At 39.6% G+C, this 26,369-nt stretch overlaps 1 protein-coding gene across 1 annotated transcript; it reads right to left on the minus strand.

Annotated features, from left to right (window-relative positions):
* Nucleotides 1–222: 222 nt before the first annotated feature.
* Nucleotides 223–10,165, minus strand: gdf6a (growth differentiation factor 6a). Its single transcript, XM_007888371.2, has 2 exons — nt 10,036–10,165; nt 223–1,301 (listed from the first exon to the last, which is right to left on the minus strand). Exons 1-2 carry the CDS (start codon nt 10,148–10,150, stop codon nt 418–420), a joined length of 999 nt encoding a protein of 332 aa, XP_007886562.2. The 5' UTR covers nt 10,151–10,165; the 3' UTR covers nt 223–417.
* Between the last annotated feature and the right edge of the window lie 16,204 nt (nt 10,166–26,369).

Consider the following 26,369-nt stretch of genomic DNA (forward strand, 5'->3'; position numbering starts at 1 on the left):
GTGCACCTGGAGGCACAAAGACGTTTCCCCCCTTTTGTTTTGCAATATGACACTTTATACAATGTGGTAATATCTGGTCTTATAGGGGTTAGATGTCGCTTTACACGTAAATTGTAGATGTAGGGTAGTGATTTAAAATATCGAAGTCATATCAGCTAAATTACTGGTACACGAATAACTTTCAGAGAACCATATAGAATTGTGTGTCTCTCTCTCTCTCTCTCTCTCTCTTCCTCTGTCTCCATCTCATCCGCTCTCTTCCTCTGTTTGTTACGCATAGGGACCAATGTGTAACTCAGCTATTTGAATATATTCTAAATAGCATATGCCCCCCTCCCCCTTGAGCCGACCAGCCCTCTAAGTGTCCTCAAATTTGCATCTGATAGTCTCACAACTTCTGAAACGAAGGACAATTCGCTACCTGCACCCACACGACTCCACCACCATATCCTCGTATTGTTTATACACAACGTTGTTGCCTGCGTCGATGTACAAGATGCTGATGGGACTCAATTTGGTGGGCACACAGCAACTGGGAGGAGTGGAGTTAGGGTCCATGGAATTCATAAGGGTCTGGATAATAGCGTGGTTTGTAGGTTCTAAGTGGGATCTGAGAGGGAAGTCGCACACTCCCTCACAATGATAGGCCTCATAATCCAGGGGAGCTATTATCCAGTCATCCCAACCCAACTCTTTGAAGTTCACGTGTAGAGGCTTTTTACTGCAGCGAGACTTGGACTTCTTCCCATGTCTCTTCCCATGGCGATTTGAGAAAGCGGTCCTTCTCTTCCTCCTAGCTTTGAACTGAAGCTTGTCTTCCTCGTCAGCGCCTTCCGACGACTTGATCTTTTCGTTCATCTCGCTGAAGAGATTTTCTCTTTTCCGCGTTTTGGTGAAGACCACCAGAAGGGCCCTTTCTTGAGGTTCCCTCCCCTTGCGGCCAAACCCCAGGCGCCTCAGGTCAATGTCATGTTCGCTTTTGCCCGATGTCCCCCTGAACTCAAAGCACAGCTGGGCGGGGTGCAAACGTCTTAAAGTCTCCCAGACATCAAAAACTTCCCATCTGTGTCTGCTTGAATCGTAGATATCAAGAGTTCGAGACTGCAATAGTTTGGGTGATTGTCCCTCGGTCCGGCAGGAGTACAATTTGATGTGGTACAGACCTGTCAATGTCTTGTGAAACTGCCCAGGCGTTTTCCTCAGTATCCTCAGTTCAGCTCCTACTAATTCCTCTTTATCCGATAAAGTTGCCACATCAAACAAATATTTTTGTTTTCTTAAGTATGAATGCAAGAGATCATCTGCAAGACACAAAGTACAATTGATTAGGGTCTCCCCGCCACAAGGTCGCAAAATGAAGTCATACTGTTTGAAAATGGGCATTCACTGAGTCAAGAAATATCATTGTTTCTGTAGCTGCTTTGTTCATACAGTGTATGTTGACTATTAAACCCACTCAAGTGGCCCTGTCTCACAGCTCTGTCGCAATTAGCAGCTTGTATCTCTAAGGAGAAAACAACTTTGTGGAACTGAGTCATTTAAAATTGTGTTTAAGAACCTTTGTTTTTCCACAGGTTTAGTATGAGCAATATCTCCTTACCGTATCAGCTGTGAGCTACTCACTGAGCTGCACGTTGAGCTCAACAAAAGAAGCTTTTACCAAGAACTCTACTGAATCCTGTTGCTAAGAGTCGAAACAACCATGACGTTTGACTACACATAAATATACTCAAGATCACTCAGCATGTCAACAAATACCGTAGTAGTTTCTTGCGTTAAAATAACTGCAGCAAATAACTAAATTTAATGCACTTAAGGAGTTCCCAGTTATTTTCAGACGCACACACTTTTTATAAGCTTAGATCCGTTTTAGTTCTTCTGTATTCCTGTAAAACGACACTGCTGTGCATCGTGGTGTTCATGCTATATGTTCAACAGACTGTTCTGCAAATTTGGTTTCAATTTGCGGTCGCTTTTTTTACAGAACTATGGCAGGCTATCAGAAGCCACATTGAGACGCATTGAAACCGAAAGAATGTACCCGGGACTTGTCCCAAGGACCCAATTGAATTTCGACGTGGCAACTCGCCATAGAATGGAATGGACAGTAATTAAAATACTGTCTTGATTTAAAACCGCAAAGTTAAAGTTGCAGTTTAATCTCTTGGAACTCTGGACTGTAAATTATAACCAATTGCAATCCAATATATCAACATGCACTTGTGCATTCAACAAAAATACTGCTTATTTTTTTACTACATTATCAGCGCCCTATTCTGGTGGGTAACTTTACAGACTGAATTTCTTATGTGTCGCATCTTTATTCATATTTCCAAAACACGTAAAGTCGAGGGGCTGCTTGTATACATTAAATAGGAAACCATACCTCTAAACAATGGCTGGTTGTGCCCATAACAGAAAACTGAATACAGTACAATCCTTCCCAACATAGATAATCCGCCCAGTGATCAATAAAACACTTTATTTGCATATTAGTAGTGCACACACGTGCTTTAAACCATCTACATTAAAAATTCAACTAGGGTTTTAAAAGTGCCCGAAATCCCAAGTAGTAAACAGACAAGTAATAGTTTCAGTTATAAGGGCTGAAGATATTTCGCTCACATTGGATTTCAAACTAAAGGTCAGAATAAGAACAAATATTCGCAAATCATTTGGAAAGACTACAAATGCCTTCAGTGTACATTAAACAGCCCGAATTCCTATAGAAATCGCTGCAACGTCATTTTACGAGTCTGAATTATCAAGTAATCTCATGTAAACTGCGTGGGGGATGATCTAGTGTTTTTTTCGGTGTGCAATAATCAAAGCATTTTGGGCTTGCAGTTACATTGGGCAAATGAGGAGAAATCCTTTTCGGATAGGATGAAAAAATGAAACCGTCACTATCCAAACTGATTTTGGAAATTAGTTTATTCGTATTTAGAATCATTGAATATCGCCCCCCACGAGAATGTGAAGTCAGTCTTTCTTGTTTCAAGTACAGCATAATTACCACCGATTCGTTGTGAGAAACGTGACCCCTATCCAGTGATTACTGAGTATAGACAGGAGAATCACACGCAGAAACAGTTGTGTATAATGCTGCGAGGCTTTAAAATCTAAGCAGCATAATCGGCTTCTTTCAACTTTGTGTTATTTAAAATTATTTATTTCAAATCAATAATCTGAGAAGATATGCCTTTTTGAATTCAATAAAGATCATTAAGTAATTCTGCCAACCAAGACACCGAACCCAGCTGATAGAGGTATTCGTTATAAAGGCACTTATAATACATTTTATTACAAAGGCACTTACAATAAATTGTAAAATTAAATAAGTAATAAATAATTATTAATAGCGCACGTGCGTGTCTTATTAGAGAACTGCCTGCAATCACTCTTTTCCAGAAAAGAAAAAAATGCAACAAATGTACCACACAGGCAAAATTTTGCCATTGTTATCAGATTTGAAGCACGAACTATTCTGAGCTCATGGCTCTTCTCTGAATGTCTTTAAATGTGTACAACTGAACTGGGAGTTGCTTTAACCTCTTTGCTCACCAGCCCCGCCTGTTCACGCATGAGCTATCATATCTAATTGTGAATGTGCAATTGTTTAACATTCAAAGGACCTGTCACAGAGAAACGGTGTAATAATGTACTTTTGTGATATTAAATTGTATTAAAGGGCTTGTGGGTAAGAGCAAGCGGATAGGATTCACATAGACATCTCTATCGGGGGAGCGAGCACCAGCTCAGACACTGCAGGCCGAGGCGGCTTCTGTAATGCTATGTCTATGGTGACCCAGACACCGATTGCTTACCCTGTGAGATCTGAAGATCAGTATTGTTGTAAACATAAATCTATGTAATTTAAAATCTACTTCGAAAGTCCAAATACATATGACTACATGTCATAAGTACACCTGAAGCAACTCTGCAGCGATCAACCTTTCTCTTTCCCCCCTACCCCCCACCCCCGCCCTTAAGGTTTAAGGAAGCCTTGAGCATCCATCCCTTAATGGACTTTTGCTTTAATGAACGGCTTGTGCCGGGTGACGTGCTGAGCAAATTCAGGGCAGACCGTGAGTGTGCATACATCACCCAGAGAGACATGCCAAGCTGTCCAGTCCCGGCTCACGCTTTCACTCCATCAGGTATGTCACGCAGCGGAAATAAAATCAAACTGTTTTTTTTTAAAAAATCACCAAAATGCCTTCCTGGACGAAAAGGACGACAAAAAAGACAAGCGTGAGCAGTCATTTGCGGCAGGCAGGCAGGCAAACAGGCAGGCAGGCAGGCAAACAGGCAGGCAAGCAAACAGGCAGGCAGACAGGCAAGCAGGCAGGCGTGGGATCCCTCTGAACACAGTCGGTAAGGTTTTACAGCAGGAAAAGTTGTGATAGGATGGATCATTCACACATCGTGCATTAAATGTGATTGTTTTGTAAAAGTCTGCTCCTCTCTCTGTGGTGTATTTTAAGATATGAAGACTCACCATGAACAATAAGGTCTGGTTGTGGCTTTCAGGAAGAGAAGCCCACCTGGCTCCTGAAACCTCACACACACAGACACACAGACACACCCCAGAGTAAGGGACTTTGTCATCAACTTAAACCAGACTTGTTTCAAACTGTCTGGAACTCAGGAAAATACTCGGATGAGAAAAGATGGTCTTATATGGTATGAAATCTTTCGTGTCGCTATTGGGAGACACAATCATTTAAAAACATTCATTTGAGAGTAACATGTTGGGATAAATTAGCTCTTAAGCAACCAAACATATCAATAAACATGTTCAGGTGAAATTTGAGAAAATTGAGAGAAAGTTTCTGTACTTGCGAAAGATTACTGAATGGATTGCATTAACGTAGGTTTAACACTAAAAAAATGTTCAGACTTTAAGTGGAGCTGACACAAGTGTGTTTCTTAAAATATATATATCTCCTTTCTGGAAGAGAATGCCGTTTCAAAAATGATTTAAAAATATATATAACACGTCATGATTCCCACAACATATGCAGACAACTCATTAGATGTTTGCGAAATTATTTTTTTCATGGACCCCACGGAAAATATGGCGACCTGAACCAGACTTTTCTTTATGGAATTAAAGCGTGACGACTCGCTCAGAGCCTGCGACAAGTCTGCAGCCACTTCAGACTTCAGCTCAGTTCGGATCAGTGGGTGTTTTGCACGGTGCGTGCTTCTGGGTTTAATCCTGGTGTGGGCAGGCTAACAAAATGACTCGTATCAAAGGTGCCATATTGCCATTTTATTGCAGATTTACTCCTGTATTTGCTGCCAACCTCTCCACCCGCCCATTACTGCCTTTAATCCCATCGACAAACTTCTAATAGGATGACAAAGCGGCGGAGACAAGTGCTCCATATTCCAGTCTACTGCTCTATCGCGATCTTATCTGCCCGCCTTTTGTCAGGGCTGAAAAACACCGAATTAAAATCCCAAATAAGTCTGCTCAAACATAAATGTCCAAAGTCAGACTCGCGGAAATACCAGTAGAGTTAATTTGCCAAGACTTAACAGTAAGATTTACTCTCCAATCATGGTCAACTGCCTAAAGCTCATTTGATCTGTTCAGTCCAGCAAAAATAATACTGATGGTAAAATGCTCTAACATTCAGAATTGCCCGGATTTTCCCTCTCTAAATGTATCTTTCCTACCTGCACATCATGCTGTATTTATGTCCCATGTCGGTTTAGTTTGGAGGAACACACTTGTGTGCAATGATATAACAGTCCTGATTTTTTTTCTAACGAGATTGGCCCGGGTCGCCTAATGCATTACTGTATATCCAGTACGGAAGTAGACTAATTTAAACCAGAAATCAATTTACACTGTGCCAACATCGATTCTCGTCTCATGCTCTGAGAAACGAATGGTGTTCATGAACATTTTTTGCAAGTCAATAAATTTAGTGAAACATTATTTTAACAAAAAAAACATTGAGCGCGCAGAAACACGGTTCGATTTGTTTTAAAATCAAGGAACTAATTACATGTGTTTTTTTTCGGCTTGTACTATCGTGTTACTAATTTATACCGGATCATCGGAATTTACTTCATGAAGATTACTGTTGCAAACTCGGGACAGTGAATTCTTCCAAACGGATGAAATCCGGACAAATGGATGCAGTTAAAATGATACGTGCTGCTGTCAAGCTAAACACAGCACCGAAAGGAGAACCTTTTATTTTCTTTAAAAGAAATGAAAAGCTCGTTTACAAGCCTTTCGTCGGCATTATATTTCTTCCGTTAACAAAATGCATAAGACTGTAGCTTTTCTACAAAACACACGAACAACATCCATTTAAACCATGTGCATTAAGGATCTTTCTTACCTTGGCTCAACGTTTCTGCTTAATTCTAGGACGCGTTCCTCTGCTTATCCTATTAATGGTTTTGATATCCTTTTTCCCTTCACTTTCCCTGAACACGGTATAATATTAAACTTAGATTGGAACCTTCTGTTAGGGCAGTCACTTTTAAACGTCTGTTCCACATTAGTGTTTTTATATGGGTCTCAAACAAATCGAATACAAGGTCACCAAATAATTAACAGTTTCCAATTCCCTCTTCATCCATTAAAATACTTCCCTGCTTATATTTCATTTCCCTTTCGTCTTAAAGTAAGTAAAGGCAACATCCTCTGCGTTCAGTTATCCCCAGTCCTGTGTAGTTGATAACAAGGAGAGATTAGCTCCTACTCTCAACATACTGCATGGCAAGTTATGAAAAAAAATCCTATTTTATCCACTGTTTTATTTGCCAGTCCCCCGCATGTAATATGTAGCATACCTCACTCATTGTGCTTGTCACGCTGCGAACGAAAATAACTCTGCAAATAAATTTTAAATCCCATTGACAGTTTAAAAAAAAAGTTTTTTCTTCCAAAGAGGTGGATATGATTACCTAAGCAAAATCGTTGCACTTTCTTCGAGAATAAAGCATACTTTAAATACTTTGCATAATACATCCTAACAAGCATACTCTGTGGAGCGAGTCTATTTAATTCTTGTAACAAAGAAGCCGGTGGGAGTTTATGAAGGGTCCCAGCAAGTAAATAAAGCTTTTGTTTGAAACATTATTTCCTCCCACCCTCGCCCTCGCCCCCCTCTCCGTTTTAGGTGCGGTTTGAATCTTAGTAGATCAGTCGCATTTTCTTTAATTCTTTTCCCTAATTGTCATGTTTTACTTTGCGAGCTCTAATGCTAGAGGTCCCGAGGCCAGCGCGCACCATCTGCGTTTTAATGAGTTACTTCATGTGCCAAAAGTAATTTTGCTACATTCAACTAGTTCTTGTCTGATCTTGCGACCGTAACGAACGATGAAATTCACATACTTTCCTAGCCTTGTTTTGTACTGTCTGGGTTAAAAAAAAATGCACCCGAGTCCATTAACAGACTTTGTAAAGGATCCAGCTGATGAAGGGCATCGTTTGGTCAGAACAAAGCGCTGAGTTAAACACTGCTCAGAGTGCGGTTTTATTTTAGCGAGAGGGCCATCTCGGGAAAAAAAAACTGCTCGGTTCTTGGGAGCAGGAGAATTCACATCCAGCAATTAATGCCTCGCAAAGTAGCTATCGCGGAGGGTGGTGCGCAGTAAAAGAAATAAGCACTTCAGAGGAACGGAAGTTCTGTTAGTTTTTGGTGGTGTGCCATTGGCTGGTCCGGTTCATTATGGGAGAACAGACAATATTTGATATGTTGTGACATGAACACTCAATTAGATCATTGAGTTCAAATACTCAAATCACTGTCTTTATGCTAAGCAACCCTCAGAAGGTCCAGCGCAGGGTCACAGCTGTGACACATCAAATCACATCATTGGGGAGACTGGGCTTCTCCTACTCCAGCCACTGCTTCACTTCACAGAACAGGCCTGAGTCGAAAACCTGTCGCCGAGTAGGACCTGAGTGCTGCAGCGAGATCCTTCATTGCACCTCCACTTCATGGACAGTGCTTAAGGTGGTAACTGTGTTGGATGCAGCAGAACATTATCCGATCTCACTAATTAACCCTTTTTTTTGTCAATCCATACATTTCAATAAGCTATGTTACACTTCCATTCGCCCCCCCCCCCCCACCAAACCAAATATAATAAAGATGTTGGGTCAGGACTCTGCCTTGCTGTGCGGTACTTTAACAATATTTCTTCTGTTGGCCCATTGATCCATGTGATTTACAAACGTCAGTCAGTGGTGAGATGCCCAGTTAGTTTAGCAAATAACGTCGTCGCCGCTCTGCTAAATGCACCACAAGATCAGCCCAAAGCAAAAACATTCCGGCGTTCGGCTGATTTATTTATTGTTTTATTTTTAATTCAGACGGTGTGTTCGAAAACAAACTCAACAACTCTAATAAAACTAACTTTCTTAAATGCCCTCTTCCTCCCCCCCCCCTCCACCCCCCCATCCCGCCTCAAATAACGTATTCGTGAAGTTTTCCACTCGAGGTTTAAAACTAACGCTATCGAGCTCCAGAACATGAATAAGTGTTTTAATTCATGCAGCATTTCATACCAGATCGCTTACCGTTACTTGCGTTACTGTGCTCTTTTTGTCTTGGTTTGGGGGCAGATCAGGTAAACTCACCACACAGGTAACTAACTAACTGGCTTCAGTTAAGCGGAGAAGCGACAAGATGCCAATGGAACTGCAGGCAAACCCGCACCTCGAATCGCTCGGGCCATGTGTGTGTGTGTGTGTGTGCTTCAAGGCGGGACTCGAAAAAGATCAACGTGAAATAAATTAAGGTGATTTACATCATTCCTTTTCAACAGCTAATCAATCCCGCTGATTTAGATGAAATCTGTGAGTTTATATGCGGTTTGTTGCCGTTTAGCGCTGCAAAAACAGACAGACTGTTGCATAACAGGTTCTATTTTACGGATAAGAGGACAAGCGAACAATTTACAACCGTCATTAAGACCTAACATCAATTAGTGTGTTATTAGTCACAAGTAAATGTCAATTTGCGCCTAAAAACATTTCTTGACTGAAGTAGATGTGATGGGAATATATATTTTTTGACATATTCGAACAATGTGCGGTTGACTATAAACCGATTACAACAGCACTCGCTATTCATAAGCTCATCATTAAATCTCTCCAGTAATAACTACATTTAGTAAATATTGCCTTTAATAACACTGATCTCCTTTAAATCTTAATACCTGCTTGATCGTTTCCTTTAGTAATTTTTGGTAACTTGCTGTGTGCTCTCCCTTTCATTGCATAAAATAAGCAAAGCTTTCAGTGTGAAGTCAAGAAAGCTCTTTAATATCAAAGTGAGCTTTGCAGACCCGCAGCATGAAAAGACCAGATTTCAACCCAAATAATGTTTTTTAAATGTTTTGCCTGAACAGTTTCATAATCTGGTTATTAATATTGGAAAAGTATTACAACTGGTACAATGCGTGTGGGGATAGCAGGTAATAGCGACAAGAGAACTAACTGATAAGGGTCCAGTAAATGTTTATGTTCAATTCCTTTAGGGCTCTGCTTGTCTTAAGGTTGCCTTAAAGCAAATATTCCCCCTTTTTAAGGATGCGACAAGTTGGCGCCCTGTTAAATTTCCATCATAGATAGAAAAAGGGAAGACTATGGGGGAATCAGATGTGTTTGAAAGGGTGCAATATGCATCAAATAACCTCTATTATTCCTGAACTATTGCTTAGAACTCCATTGCTTTCATACATTTATATTTACAGACTAAAAGCAGATCCACTGGGGGCTGTGACGTTTCCTGATCAGCCAAGAAAAAGACTCGCCGCCTGATGTTTACAAGGTAGCAACACGTTACAAGAACAAATTGCCTAAGGAAGGAATGTTTGTCCTTTGGGCTCATTTAAAAGAAAAAGGACATATTTTCGATCTGAAATTGCATTAAGCAAAAGGACGGGGGGGGGGGGGGGGGGGGGGACGGGACGGGGGGGTGGGTTGGGGGGGTGATACGCGAAGCAATATTAAAACCGTAACAACACAAGGAAGGGATTCTGCCGGGGACCAACCTTCTGCTCTGTCCACGAAACTTGTGATCGTGTTGGCAGACTTTGTTGCGCTGAACAGACTGGCGTTTAGTCCAAGTTTCTCGGCTGCAGAGTAAGTCCTGTATATTGACATCATGTACTCGTGTGGGGTCACGGCGGCGACTCGCCGGTGCCTACCGGGCCGCGGAGAGGACTCCTTAATCCGGATCTGGCGGTGCGCTCTGCCATCAGTGTGCAGCCCGAGTCCGGCGTTGGCTGTCCCGGCGCCGGCGTTAGCCCGAGAAGCAGCCGCAGGAGGAGTGAGCGCTGCCGCCTGGACGCACTGTAAATCCCACCAGCAGCAGCAGCAGCAGGTGACTGAGCAGAGGAAGAGAGTGGCGGCTCGGAACGGATCCATCCCGAATGAGTCCCGAATGGAATTTAAACCGCGCCGCTCGGGCACGTATGGCTTAAGCGAAAACGCAGCGCTGATTGAAACCTGTCCCCCCGGCACCCACTGCCCCTGACGCCGCGCACCGCCGTGCCCGCCCACTCACGCACACCAAACGCACGCCCTGCTCATTGGCCGAGGGCCGGGGCCAGGACACACACTGGCCCCGTCCGCCTGCGGGGGAGTGAGGTGCTCAGGACGGGGGCTCACTCCCCAAAGAGGAAGCCATCAGGATCGCCCCGATGTGCAGCCCAATCCGCGTCGGCTTCATTGGCCACCGAGCGCTCCAGCACTGAGCCAAGTCCACTTCCAATTGGTGCAGTTGGGGGGAGGGCAGAGGCGAGTTGAGGGTAATTCAAGGGCAGTGAGTGTGGTCGAGGGGTTGTGCGATGAGTGTACAGAGTCCACACTTATTCACGAACCGTACGTATGTATGTATCGAAGTATTTTATACGTTGAGTCGAAATAAAAGTACTTGCCAGTTGTTTGGTTCACAAGGAGCTACGATAAAGCCGGCGATGAAAAAGCTGGAAGCGTTTTTATATTAGCAATTCACGCAAAGGTCTTATATATATATACCTTATATCATATATATGTAGACAAAATTGATCAATTGCGCATTGGGTAAATAACACAAATTAAGCTGAAGATAGATTAGACTGGAAACATGGTACCCTCCCTGTGCACTTATAGGTGGTGTTTGTGTGTGTGTGTGTGTGTTTCCACAAAAGTGCTAGTTTTTTCCCCACCTAAAACAATTATGCTATAATATGTTGTTTTAAGTGTTACATTTAAGCGCGCTATCACAATGCGGTGTCTATAATTTGGAGGCGAATACCAAAACGTGTTCTTGGTTTGTTGCCCGGGTCAGCGCCAGAAATCACACTGAATATGAACACCAACACGTGTAACTACAAATTCTTGGAAATATAACTTGACTGCGGTTTCTAATAGTGGGAATGACTTGTTGCAAAAGGAACGCAGTTGGCAGTCAGAATTTTTTTTTAAAAAAAAGTGTTGTCTGTTCTTTTCAAAATTGTAGGTGTTTCCCGGAGTATAATTGAACTTTCATCATTCATATGCATCACATTGTTGAACTAAATAATGTGTCATAAGAGTAATCGGCAAGGCAGCGTTATTTGCTGCTGTAAGCAGGTTTGCACACATGGATTATTCACTTTGATTAAGAGAATTATTCGTTCTCTTTTTCTTATCCTGTGTACTCCAGTACCCGAATAATACAGTTTAATTACGCGTGTGATGGTAAGAGTTGACAGTGTCTAAGATTAAGCGATTCCTCCATCTGGTGGTTGTATTAAGCAGCAGTATAGCAGGCAATGTGTAACTATTGCAGTTAAAATTGGAAGACGTTTGCCCGATGGTGCACACAACTGAACCTCCAGAAATAATGCAAACAAGGTTTATGTTATTAATGTGCAAATTTGTTACCACACCTATTTTGTTTGTGATACCGGGACAGTTAGTCATAGTAGGATCGCAAATACTTATAACTTAATTCTTGGACAATATTCTGCCTTGATCTTGCAGTAATGAAATGGGTTGGATATGCATGATGCCGCTTAACAAACCCAGCAAACAGTAAGTTGTTAAACAGAGAGCTGGGGCTAAGTGGTTGAAAATGCGGTCTATCTGAGAAGTTAAATAATTGTCCATTCTCTAGCGTGTTCCCCTTGTGAAATGAAATACACCAATGCCTAAACCGCAGCCTCCCTTTGCTGTTATTCAATTCGGATAGTCTTATGGAATACCCTCCAATAGATTTTATTCATATTTTTATTTGAAACCAAATGGCTGAATTTTCATTTGGGGGAAATGAACCGCTTGTCAACCTTTCCAAAATACCTTTTAAATACAATAGTTGGAAATAATATTTTACTTATGTAATGGATGAAATGCACATGTTACGATGCAAATGAACGAAAGATGCATTTATTCAATGAGAAACGCTAACTATTATCTGCAAGAAAGCGATGACGAATGTTCTCACGATCCACCCAAGGGAGAAGTCTGGATACCATTCACTGTCGACGTCCTCAGATTAAAAAAAACGGCACCAAACCTATCACGTTTTTTTTTTGGAACATAATAATTCAGTATAAATGAGAGCTGAACAGTATCTCTTTCTTGTCGGAGTTATGCTTTCATTTCATGTTTCCAAACCAAATCGAACGACTGAACTTCAATTCACCAGAATAGGTTGTATTGGCTCAGTAAGTATATCATATATAAGTATAACTCAAGTGTTTCAGCTGCACTGCTGTTTATCCATTTTTTGTGGCAATACAAATCTTAAAATAAATAATAATAAAATAGTTTATTATTTGTTGTCAGACAAGCTTTCCAATTCTGAAATATTGTTCTGTAAATTGTAGCACAATAGTTTAGTTGGATAGTCTATCAAATAGATGAACAATGAACATTTCTGGCTGCGTTATTTCTATACTATTTAGCGACACACCGAACAGCTCCAACTCCAATGGAAATATTACGGAAATCGAGCCCATGGTATTTCTATCTTCACAGAAGATATTTGAACGTTGATGATTGTGTCTCCATCGTGACAATAAATAAATCCGACCTTCGAAAGCAGATTCTTCCCGAAATGGGACAGTGGTGGTCACTAGTGTTGCTACATCTTTACTGTAAAAGTATGTGGGACCTCAAAAGAATATGGAGGAGTTACTCGTAAGCCATATGTTGGCTTTATGCGTTGCATCTTTGCAGTTAGACTTTTGAAACGTCCCTGGTGGTCTGCTCACAACCTTTAACATTGACTTCCACGTTTAGCAATGGCAGTCAGCTGATCTGAGTCCTGCATAATATCTAAGTATCTGCATAGACGTGTAGCATTCCTGACTTTATAAATGCAAGTTGTTGTTTTTGTTATGCCTTACTATGTCAGTTTTGTAAATATTCAGAGTATAACTATGTCCACTCACATTGCTTGAAACATTGCACCTATATTAAAGCATTCATGTCCTGTATAACGAATGGTATTTCATAAAGCTTCAGTATACTGTACACACTGGTATAATATAGCACAATGCCTTCTCTGGGTAATGTAAAGCGGCAGCTTGGAGTTTTTGTAACAATAACAATCCTTGCATTTGATATAGACTGCTTGTACTGGGTTGAGTGCCAGTAATGTGCAGTGGAGCTCTGTACAAGGACACGTATATGTAGGTTTTCACCCACAAAATATACAGTCCACTTTGCAATATTCTGTGAAGCGCTTTGAGACGTCTCAACGATGTGATAAGGTGCTACATCAAATGCACGGATTATTTTTCATTGTTATATGCACTATGCTTATGAACTGACATCTCATTCCCCGTTAGTTTTAATAAAACGTCAACTGAATTGTGAGTTCTGGATGAAATTTAGGAAGTTAGCTTTGACCCGCCTACAGCCTTTCTACTAAATCAGTGTGAGACGCCTCTCCGAGGTGGTCTGGCAATTATTTTCTGGGAGAGGCTCACAAAACTTCAGTTATACAACTTCTGCAAGTTCACGCACTGTGACACTAAAACCGTATTGACCCAGTACAAACTGACCCAGTATCACCAGTCCATAGGGCATCAGAAAGACACAAGCAGATTATAATCTGACTCCATTGCCGGTCTCTGTGTGGGGGTCCTCAGACATCCGTTGGTGGAATAGTCTCGGTGCCATATAATGTTAATGGGGTTACAGGGGGAAGGCTGCGGCGCATTAATCCAGTTATAAAACTCCAAGTGACCACCTCATATGCATCGTCATCCAAAAGTAACTTAAAACAACAAAGCGGCTGGCAGGTGCTTTATCAAACTATCAGTCGGAAATGTTTCACCACAGATGGGGAATAGCCTCTATGGCTATTAATAGATTAATATCCCCCCCACCCCCACACACACACACACACACGCCAACGGTACGGAAACCAGAATGAACACCCACCCTCATAAAATCTAAACCTTTATGAAATAGTTTGCATACAAAACACTGATGCTAACCTTGAAATTAAATTCAGCACAAACCAAACCCAGTGCCCTCGCGGGCCTCCCCAGTCGTTGTAAAGTAAAATCGTTGCTGGGGGAGACTTGGCTACACAATAAATCGACACTGCGAGAGGGGTGCATGTGTTAGAGGGTAGACGAATCCCCCAGCATCCCCCCACTCCCCCCCTCCACCCCAGAGGAAAAAAACTCTCAAGGGATATTTTTATTTTACAAAGTAAATGAGGATATTGTCTCCGGGGGGAGGGATATTGTGTCGCTTAGGGACACCAGAATTTCAGGACCGCAAACTTCCGACGTTTGGGAAACTCATATGACACACCGCTCTGGGGCTTTCGGTATGCTTTCCTGCTCTCTTTCGGGTAGGTTTATAGAGCAGTTGTCTCAAAATGCTATCACGGTTGGCACTGTTGATTTCTCAAACGGTAAGTAACGCACCTAATATAATCATATGGTTCCAGAACTGAAGATCCAAGGCTCTGAATCCCTCACAGTGTCGTGAAGACATCCAGCCAAATATTTGTTGTTTCTGTTGATTCAAATGGTTGTCAGTCTGCTGCTTTGTAATAATAATAATAATAATCCTTGAATTTGATATAGCGCTGTTCACGTCTCCTGGACGTCGCAAAGCGCTTCACAGAATATGCTATCAAGTGAATTGACTGTATATTTATATATAATATATATTATGTATATAATAGTGTCCAATGGGAGATTGCCTGTTCGGGGCTGTTAGTGAAAGCACTCCCTTCACTACAGTTGTGTCCAGATGAATTGCATGTGCGGATACCATTACAGCCTGGAGTCAGACACAGTCACCGCTGTGTGGCAACGGTGCCTTCAGACCAGACACCCGATCACTTGGCCCACGTTAATTCTTATTATGCGCATCTCCAACAGTTACACTGCAAAAATAAAGTTACTGTTCTGTTAAGGGAATGGAGACTGGAGGTCTTGCGCCCACTGGAAGTCTATGTAATAGTAAGAAATGGCGATGGTAAAGCCAAGTCCTTTAATATAGAGAAAGGTTGCAACCAGACGTCTGGCTGTTGTTTGTGCAGAAGGGCAGCAGCGACCGAGGCCGATACGTGAGACGGGTGTGTGACTCCGGCTCCATTTCTACCTCCCACGATGGAGACAGACACCGAGGACCTTCTGAGAGGGCTGTTCAGGTGAAACCAACTTCACGATCCGCGAGAGGGTGAAACATTGACTGTCGAAACATTACGTAAAAAAAATACCTGAATACGAGGACCGAATCCGTTTGTTTGTTACAGTGATTGCAAACTGTTGCACAACCGCACGTTTATGAACATATAATTTTGGAGGATTTTAGGCTATTTGCCAACAAATGCACAACCGCTGCGCTATCCCGTGAAGCGCTTTGAGACGCTTTGACGACGTAATAAGGCGCTACAGAATATTAAATGATCGGATTATTATTATATTCGGAATTAAAGTACACATCGGAGGAAAGTGACATTAAAAAGCTTAGAATCAACTAAACTACAGTAAGATGAAGGTGCAGCATATCTTCAGATTTCTAAACTGACCCTCGCTTTTGAAAACCTGGGACTATCGTCTGAACATTCAAACTGAAGCAGAATTTTAAGAAATACTTAAACCCTATTTTAATTCGGAACCGATTTAAGCACTGCGCTAATTATCTGATTACGACTATGTTGAGCAATTTACCTTAAATGCTGCACAATTTAAAAGTGTAAAACAATGGTTTTAAGGCTAAGATCGGGCCAAGAGGTATATCGGGTGTCTAACCTGTTTGTGGAGCAGGAATCTCCAACAGTACAGAAGTGAAGCCGTATTTCTTTATTCTGGGGGAAGCCTATATACAGGAGTATTACATTTCTAGTTAGATGCGACAATAGGTTATTTTCCTCACACTGGATTGTTGGTGTATTTTCAACTCACGGGACTTGTTCCCGAGAACAACGTAGATGGTACAATGTTCACAACCAAAAAGCCGTGAGAGTTTTAGTCTGATTCTTACTGAAACAAGGAACTCTGAATATTGACATTTTAGATCGGTGATAAGGAAAACACACCATAGCAATTGATCACACGCCTGATCTGGGAATGTTATACTGCACTCAGCTCTCCGCCTCCAGTTTATAAATACGCAACTTACATTCAAGGAACAGCTCTTCATAATAAGGAGCGATTTGCTTCACTACGATGTGTTTTCTAACCAGATCTGCCTTGCTGAAAAACAACTGGTCATTATAAACAGATCAATACATTCAGTGTAACACAAGCAGATAGACTCCGTGCTCTGTGCCTGGAGGTAGGTTTCATTGGGGTTCTGATCAATCAGGATTTTTCACACTCTATAAGAACCACAGTTTCTAACTGAAGCAACATTAAAGAACCATTTAAACTTTGGTTTAAGTAACCAAAACAAATAAATAGCGCCTTCAAAAACGGGTCTTGGATGCAAACATCGCATTAAAAACATGTATTTAGTATTCACCTTTAATTATCGTCTAGTCGGGGTATGGGATATGGATGGTACAAATTGAAAGAAACAACAATGTCTCACGAATTACATGTTAGATGCAAATTAGCTGCAGATGTTGTACGAAACTCGCTGTAAAATCTAATCTAATAATTTCTGTATGAGAACAATAGTGCACACAAGAGATTGCACCTCATCTGACGCAGTTTGAAAGAGCAAATACTTCTTTTTAAATATAGAATTGTGTGGAATATTTCTTAGTTTATCGTAAAGTTACATTTAGCAGCACTGCTGTTGTGGCGACGTTTCTCCCCTTCTGGATACAACTATTGTGTCGAGAATGAAACCAAGATATTTATGAATAAAGAGGGAAGATGTGTCATTTTGTACTCTACGCGTGCGCACCTCACACACCGAAACACTTCCCAAGGAAACTGTGCAGAACACATGAAGACGAATGTTGCACAATTGCATTAATTAAGACTTGAAATACGCAGCGGATTTGAATAACGATTCGATAGATAGAGAGATAAAGAGAGGGAGAGAGAGAGAGAGAGAGAGACGCATTCTCCGTGTGGAATTGTTAAGGAAATTACAGTGCAATGAAAATGTCAGCCTCAGCCACACCTGAACTCTGAGGTATTCTTCAAAAAGTGTCTGCTGCAACAACGTGGTCTTTCAAGCGATCTAACTATTTTCTGGACTGTTAAGTATTGCTTTTACAAGGTGGTGCTCTGACTTCTCTCCACCTTCCCTGTTTCTTATTAATAAGGCCAGCAAGCCCTGGTTTGTATATTGCTGTGCTCCATTCACAATAGCGTCCAAAAGCTACAGGTTGTGTTCACTGTTACCCGCTCTCCACAATTGTACCAGCGATTTTATAAAGTTACTACAATCTCGGTGCACCCCGTGCTATCTCCGAAATTTCCCGGAAATATATTTTCGAGCTTAAGATTAGACGTGTGTAAAGTATATTTCACTCTTTCCTTCAGCCCCTCGACTAACAGCAGTCTGGTTAAAGGTGGAAATCGCTTCGCTAACCCTGTGCTGGTAAGTATGATTCCCACAGCACTACAAAAAAAAAGGCGATAGCGTTTCAGTTTGAAACTGATATCCACAAACGGCAATACGGCCACGTATAATGGTCTGTAATAATTACTTTGTTATTATTACACGGCAGTTTTCATTGGGAAAGTGATCAGATGGAGTTGGGTAAATACGGGCTATATAGATAATGACCAGCTTGCAGGCAATAATGTCATTGATGTAAGTGTACGAGAATGAAATCCGTTCAGCTATACACTACACACGCTTGGCAGGTTTATTTCGCTTTTGTACCGGATACACAATACTACAGTATTACTATACATCACAAGTTAGACAGTTGGTATAGATTATAAGGTGAATTGATTTAGGGTCACAGACCGACTTACCGGATAAATACACACACACAAGGGGAATGGTCGGGTACCATCCACAACCGCCTAAACTGGAGTCCACAGTCTCAAGTAAGTTGGCTGAGAAAACTGTGATGTTCCCTATATCTGTGGTGTTACAACCTGCAACTGCGGGGCTCTGAGCTCTGAGCTCAGTCCTGTAATCTACGCGAGCCATGGTACAATGTTTACAACAGAAGCTGTGAGAGTTTTAGACTGACTGTTACTGAAACAGGGAACTCCGAATATTGACATTTTAGATCGGTGATAAGGAAAACGCACCATAGCAATTGTGCACACGCCTGATCTGGGAATGTTATACTGCACTCAGCGCTCCGCCTCCAGTTTATGCAATGTGTTTTCTAGCCAGATCTGCCTTGCTGAAACTCGGTTTATACGCCGAAAAGCAGCTGGTAATCTTGTTGTTGTTGTTGTTGGTCATTGTAAACAGGTCAATGCATTCAGTGTAATACAAGCAGATAGACTCCGTGCTCTGTGCCTGAAGGTAGGTTTCACTGGGGTTCTGATCAATCGGGATGTTTCACACTCTGTAAGAACCGCAGTTTCTAACTGAAGCAACACTTGTGCGCCTGTACTGTTTCGTCTATGTTAAATAACCAAAACAAATAAATAGCGCCTCCAAAACGGGTCTTAGATGCAAACATCACATTAAAAATATGTATTTAGTATTCACCTTTAATTACCGTCTAATCGGGGTAGGGGTTATAGATGGTGCAAATTGAAAGAAACAACAATGTCTCACAAATTATTCAGATGGCTTGAAAGTATTTTAGAAATGGAGTGCAATGCTACTGTCTTCTGAATGCAGTTTATTTCACAGAAACATAACCACAACTTGCATTTACATAACGCCATTCACGCAATATAGTGTCTCGTAGCGTTGTAAAATGCAACTCTATATAAGGGGCGATTGGTGGAAAGAATCAAAGGATAGCATATGAGAAAAACATTTCTTAACTGTGACCATGAACTCTATTTATTTCCATGGGCAGCTTGATCAGTGAACTAAATTGTCTGAAGCAGTTTCTGGTGGCAAATCTCCAAAGTCGCAAAGTAGCTCTGCATAAATGGAGCAGTTTAAATTCAATAGAAATGACAGCTTTTAATCCTGCCGCACAAACTAATGACCGCAGTGATGTTACTCATGAAGTATTATGTGAAACCAACCCTTACCAATTACTCAGCTGAGAGTCTCTTCCTCTGAAGAGCAGCATCTATTAGGAAAATCGACTTTACAGTATACCATCAGTTGGGAGTAAGTGACGACTGTTTGTACCAAAGCATTACTGAAATAGTGCTCTTTGTTTGCCTAAATGCATTCACTTGGTAACCAATGAGTTTAAAAGCGTTTTAACACACACCGGTAAACACAGAGCTGTGTTGTGTTAAACATGCCTCGACCTCTCACGCTTATGGAACTGAGTCACGGTATGTAACACTACATGAACACATGCACACAGATGGATACTGTGCCTCTTCTCTTGACGAGATCAGACAGTAATAGGAGGACATCAGAAATCTAACGATAGTCTTGTGTGCCTTATTGACACCCTAACACTTGTTCTATTCTCTCACACAGAACACTGCCATCTCATAAACCAAACTGCTCGACGTGTAGAAAATATAATTTCTGATACTAAAAGGAGCAATTTGTTCTCATACCTCCCCATCCTCCACCCTCCCCCCCCCGCCCGCCCCCACCACCACCCCACCACCACCACCCCACGTCCTATATGCAAGTTGCACAAGTTGATATTGATAAGAACAGACCGCTTGAAGTCCAAGTAGCAGATCTTAGGGCTTCAGATGTCTGTGGGCGCGGCAGAGTCTGCAGAAACCGAGGAATGTGCAGTTGTGCTGAGAGGATATGCTGTTGGGAGGAGGCAGTCTGGTGCAGGTGGGTTCTCTAATCGCTAAAAGTTTGCAGATGTGTGAAGACCGTGTTAGGTTATCATTACTGAAAGCAACAGAACATGCTTGATATCTGTGAAACTGAACTCAAGAGTACTAAACAGAAATCGTACCATCTAGAAAATGTCACTGTCATACAAGACGCAATGTGTTTGATCCTTTATATACAACCCGCACGCAAATATTAATATAAAGTCACAACTACAAGAATCCAGAGGTTAGCTAATGTGTATGAGATTTAACCAACCCCAGATGTGTCTGTGTAATGAATACATTTCCAGGGATTATACAATGAACCCTAAATAGTTGAACCTCGAAAATATGTAATGATGAGATCTGCCTATAATTTATAGTGCCCATCGTAGAAAAGGTTCAGTAAAAATACAAACATTGTGAATTCATATAACACAAACATCAAACGCAGATACGTACATGATATTTATAACGTATAAGGAATCAATGAGACACTGAAATACTTTTTTTATTACATTATTATTTGAATAAGTCCCTTAAAATGTTTAAGGCTGAGCATAGAAATGTTGCTTCAATATCAAAATAAATTCATAGTTCCATTATGACAAATATAATGCCTCAAATAACATACAATTTATGTCTATTTTATACAGCATTGTGGTATTTTATTTGGTATTTTATAATATATTATTTTAGATTTAGTATTTGAGTTATTTGCATTCGGTAGAAGTTGGACTAAATGTTAATGTCAGCTTGACTCATTTGATAGCCTCTGAGTAACATTTTGGATTCAATCCTACATTAATTAGAAGTTGTCAATGTTTAATCTGACACTTCAGTAGTAGTTCAGGACCTTTTGTTGGAGGTGCTGTTTTTCAGAAAGACGTTAAACTGAAGCACTTTGAGACGTCTAGAAGACGTGAAAAGCGCTATATCAAATGCAAGGATTATTATTATTATAAACTGAGACCCTGTTTACCTGTTAGTTAGATGGATGTCAAAGACCCCATGAAACTACTTGACAAGAGAAGGAACTTCCTCACAGTCTCCTGGTCAACAATTCCAATTGTCATAACTATTTGTAGGACCTTTTTGGCCAGACACATCACTTTAAAACCTTTCAAAGTGTTTCACAGATATTTTGTTCAACACGAGACAGTAATATAAAAGTACAATTTCTCTCTTGTTGATTAATTTGTGGCGAAACCAGTACACTTTTGATTCCTAAAGTGCATTTTCATACATAGACCTATTGGTAGCATCATTTTCAACAGTACTTTCAGCATTATTTTCTATGAATTTTAGTGATTTAAGCACCCTTTCAATACGCATAGTTTCAAGTTTGAGGGTTTTAATGTTTTTAAAGCCAATCTAACCCCTGCTATTTCTAGCGTTTTACAATGCTCCCACCATTCTTATATTGGGTTGAATATCTGCCATGAGACCATCTCACAGTCCACCTTCACTCAGTTTTCCAAATTGTTTAGTTATTAAAGAATAAAGCCTATATATATTTATTATATACATATATACATAGACAGACAGACAGACAGACAGGCAGACAGACAGCCAGGCAGACAGACAGACAGACAGACAGGCTAGCAGGCAGGCAGCAGGCAGGTAGATAGATTCAAAATATATAAAAGAGTAATCTGGTATTAGTAGAATTCGTGATGGGACTTTGTCATTTATGAAAACATAAACCTTAAGTGAATTGGTCTGCATAATTTACTCTTGCTCTTTGGACTTACATCAGAAGCCTGACATTTCTGATTGTCTTAGCTTGAAGAACGTTGTCTTAAAAAATAAGATTGTACAGAATTTGGGATACTTTTAAATTCAACTTTAATTTAATAAGTTTTTTTAAGAACTGAAGAAATATGTCTTCCAAATTGACTAAATTCAATAATTTTCCACATGTGTACAACTTGTAATGTTAGTATACAGTACTATGTGGTTAAAGGAAAGAGCATAGAGACATTTCAAGCCTGAAATCTGTATTGATTTTTTTTAAGTGAACTATCAAGTACCACTTCATATCTTCCATATTTATCATTGTAATGTTTTACTTAATTTTAATTTATGTTCTGCAATCTTTTATTTTACATTACTTAGTAGTATGGTGACAGACTTTTTAAACTTAATTTTTTAAAGCAATTTATAATTATTCTATTTTATATTATACAGTGTTGAATTCCACTGTGTTTTTAGAATTGTATTGGTTTTACAATATTTTATTTGGATTTTTAGTATTACTATATTTATTTCAATTTGTATGGCATTTTTATGTTACACTAATTATTTTGTATTTTATGGTGATTGACCATTTTACTTGATTATAAATTATTTTATATAATAATATATGCCATACTATCTACAATATTTTAATTACAATAATTTATTATTACACTATTTTACTTTATTTTAATACTATTTGATAGATAAGGTGCAATATCAAATGCAAGGATTATTACTATAGTATTTAAGTTTATACATATTTTAGCGTTATTATTTCTCTTTATATTATAGAACTTCATCTGATTATCTCTTGCTTTAACTCTTTCATTCCAAGGATTTTATTCATACTTGCTTCTTTCCTCCCTCATACCATCCATCGGCTTTTAAATCTCATTATATAATAATAATAATACTTGCATTTGATATAGCGCTTTTCATGTCGGGAGGATGTCCCAAAGTGCTTCACAGAACACACTGTAAAGTAAATTGACTGTATATTTGTGGGCGAACGCGGCAGCCAATTGTGCACAGCAATGTCCCACAAACAGTCGTAGATTGAAAATGACCAATTTTATTATATTGTTTTTGGTTTTGGAGGGATTATTATTAGGTGTGTGGAGTAAGGAAACTTGCCCAAAGTTTCGCCCTGTCTGGAATGGAACTCAGGTCTCTCGCTTGCAAAGCGAGTGCTCTAACCACTGAGCTGCAGGACTCCACTAGAAAGTATATAACTACTGCACTTTATTTCCTCAGTCTTAGTAACACGATGCACTATGGACTTTATTTAAATTTCTCATTTCTCATTTTTTAAATGTTAAATAGTATTCAGATTACATTACCTTATAATTTACAATGTTGTATTGTATATTGAACCATATTTCACAGAACACTTTTTGTCTTTATGTAACATTTTAATATCATACCATTTACATTATTCAAATTGTTTTACTTATGTAACATTTATTTTATACAATATTTTCGACAGCTGTATCTTATTTTATTTCCACAATATTTTGAATTAATTTATTTATATTTGGATTAATATTACAGCAATTTATTTTATACCTTACTTGATATTACTCTTTTATGGTATTCTGGTATTTTATTGTTATAGTATCTTATGCTGGACTGCTTTGCATTATGTTATACATTTATTTAAATTGTAGTTTATATATTTTAATATAATGCAAGTATCAAATATGAAACTATTTAATTTTTTGCAATCATCTGCATTATTTAATTTTAGTATTGAATTGTTATGATGGATATGGTATTTTTGGGGTTCACATATCATTATAATGTATATAAAACAAAACATTTTTCGTTTTCTCTTATGCTCATATTTTGAGCTCCACATTTCATTCAATCATAATTTGAGTATTGTAAATTACATAAGGATGTTTATCTTATACAGTGTTTATTGTTTTACATCCATATATTTTGAATAATATTTTAGTACAGTATTCAATTTTATTTTATCCTTTACATTGTTTTGGTATTAGTGTCACAGGTTAGATACTAGTTATTTTATTTATTTATACTAGATTTTACTTATTTTTCATCCAAAAATTGAAGCCCACTTTCCATTTGAAATGCAAACCTGAAAACCTGAGGGAATTAATAATAATAATAATAATTCAGTGCTTCAGAAGTGACCGGTTTCTTCGTGTAAATACAAGTATCTGGACATTCCTGCTTGTACAAGCTTGTGTGTGTGTGTGTGTGGGGGGGGGGGGGGGGGGGGGAGGTGGGAGGGGGGAGCACATCTGTTTACATCAAAATCATTTCAAAAATTTTGCTCTCCCGACCTATTCAACCTGGAGAAGTGGAATGAAGAAGGTATATGTTTTATTAATTCAGAGATCTGTGGAATTAAATGGGATACTTTATCACGACAAACTGTAAGTGTTTTGGACCAGATTTCTTCATGTTTCCCCTGAATCAGCTCATCTCTGGTTTGGCTGCTCTGCTCACCTACAAAAGTAACTTCTCCATTGTGCGCATTTGGCCCTGAGCTTGATTCTAAACCATTGGCAATCCCAGGCAAATATGCCAAACGTGGTTAGTGACATCTAGTGGACAAACTAAAGTACAATCAGGCCACTGCTACTCAACTCCAGATGTTTTGTTGGAAATCCGATTAGAGTATTTGATTAAAATAATCCTTGCATTTGATATAGCAAATAGTTGTTGTTGTAGCGCTTTTCATGTCTTCGAGACGTCTCAAAGTGCTTCACAGAATATACTGTAAAGTGAATGACTGTATGTTTAACACTATATACTACATATTAACCCTAACGTTAAAACTTTAAAACATAGTGTTATCAAGAGTTCCATATAATTCTTTTCACTTAACAAATGGTTAATATTTCCATGTTTAGGTTGAGCTAAAACGAGGCATGTGGCAATGATTCAGGATTGAAGAAAAAACAAATGAAGATTTTTTTTATTCAGAGATTGCTAAATGCAGTGGGAATCTATTTCTAAGTTCTTATAATTCAACTTGATTTAAACGAATGGAAAAATTCTCAATACAATACAAATATAAATGACCTCCGATTTTCACTGTCTGTGATACTATTGCACAGTCTCTCTCACTTCCTATCTTCACTTTTCAACTGAATTCTCCTTGTCATATTAACCAGATAGCTCATATTCTTCAGTTTCTTGTGGGCAGTAAGCCTTTCTCCTAACTGAAACTAAATCATATTTTTATGCAGTACAAAGTGGACTTCAGTAAGAGTTTTTCTTTGTGCGAGAAATGTACTTCAAGCTGCTATGGGAATAAAAATAACAGGGATAACAAAACCTCAGTTGCAAATATGTACATATGTTTTGATGATTTAATATTATATTGCTAAACAGTCCTTAAAAATAATGTATTAGTCGTGCAATTTTCTTGGTAATGTCTGCAGATGTATAACCTGAAAATTGCCAACATGGGAGTGAATACACTGGAAAATTTGTCCAGGGGGAATTGCAACAGGCTTACCAAAATAAACCCATTGCCAATGGATCAGTGGGTAAGTGTACCACGTGCTATGGTACTGAGCCATTGGGACCAAAGAGACTTAACTTTAATCCCTGGTGTTTCCTGAGTTAAGTGATGTCATCTGAGGTGGTGGTGGAAAACTCCAATTGCCTCAATGACCCTGGGCTACGGAGAGAGGGGGGAATTGGCCAGGATTCTCACTCTGATGACTGCTGTTCAGTAACTCCTGCTGAAAAATGCATGTGTGTGAAAGTCTGATGAGGACATGATCGGGTTTGGCTGTGATACTCCTTCAGTTGAATAGCCTGTTGACACTGTAAAAGTTCACACATGAAAAATGGCCACTTGGGTGAAGTAATGAGGCCTGCCAGTGCCCATGGAACCATAACCTTGTATGAGTCACCGCTTTCAGGAGAGGAAAAAGCAAGGCAGAGAATTGAAAGAAAGAAAAACATTTGCTTTACAGAAGCTGTTTATCTCATGAAATGTATTTTGGAGCAGAGCTTAACCCAAAAAAACTTAGTGACGATTGACCAGCTTAGATTTTTATTCTTCCATATTGTACTGCATATTTATAGCCAAATGAATCTGAAGGTGATTTTATTGCCATTACACCACAGTAAAAGGAGAATTCTTCAAAATAAATCACAGATGATAGTCCATCTATATTCAGCATGTTGGGGATAATGGCAACAGTTACTTTGAGCACAATGAAAACAAATAACTACTTTTGTGTACGATGATTTCTACTGAAAACATGTCATGTAGCTAAATATGTTATATGTTCACTAAGATTTCTTTATAACTTTATAAACTAAGATTTTCAAATTTTACCGCAATGGATCTAGTTTAATACCATTCTGGA

This window comes from Callorhinchus milii, unplaced genomic scaffold (assembly GCF_018977255.1).
Source record: "Callorhinchus milii isolate IMCB2004 unplaced genomic scaffold, IMCB_Cmil_1.0 Scaffold2, whole genome shotgun sequence".
NCBI classification, from domain to species: domain Eukaryota; kingdom Metazoa; phylum Chordata; class Chondrichthyes; order Chimaeriformes; family Callorhinchidae; genus Callorhinchus; species Callorhinchus milii.

Coding starts and splice junctions, on each gene's coding strand:
- gdf6a (XM_007888371.2), bottom strand. CDS start 10,150: ATGATGTCAATATACAGGACTTACTCTGCAGCCGAGAAACTTGGACTA. Junction 1,302..10,035: donor TTTCGTGGACAGAGCAGAAG/GTTGGTCCCCGG, acceptor TGTGTCTTGCAG/ATGATCTCTTGCATTCATAC.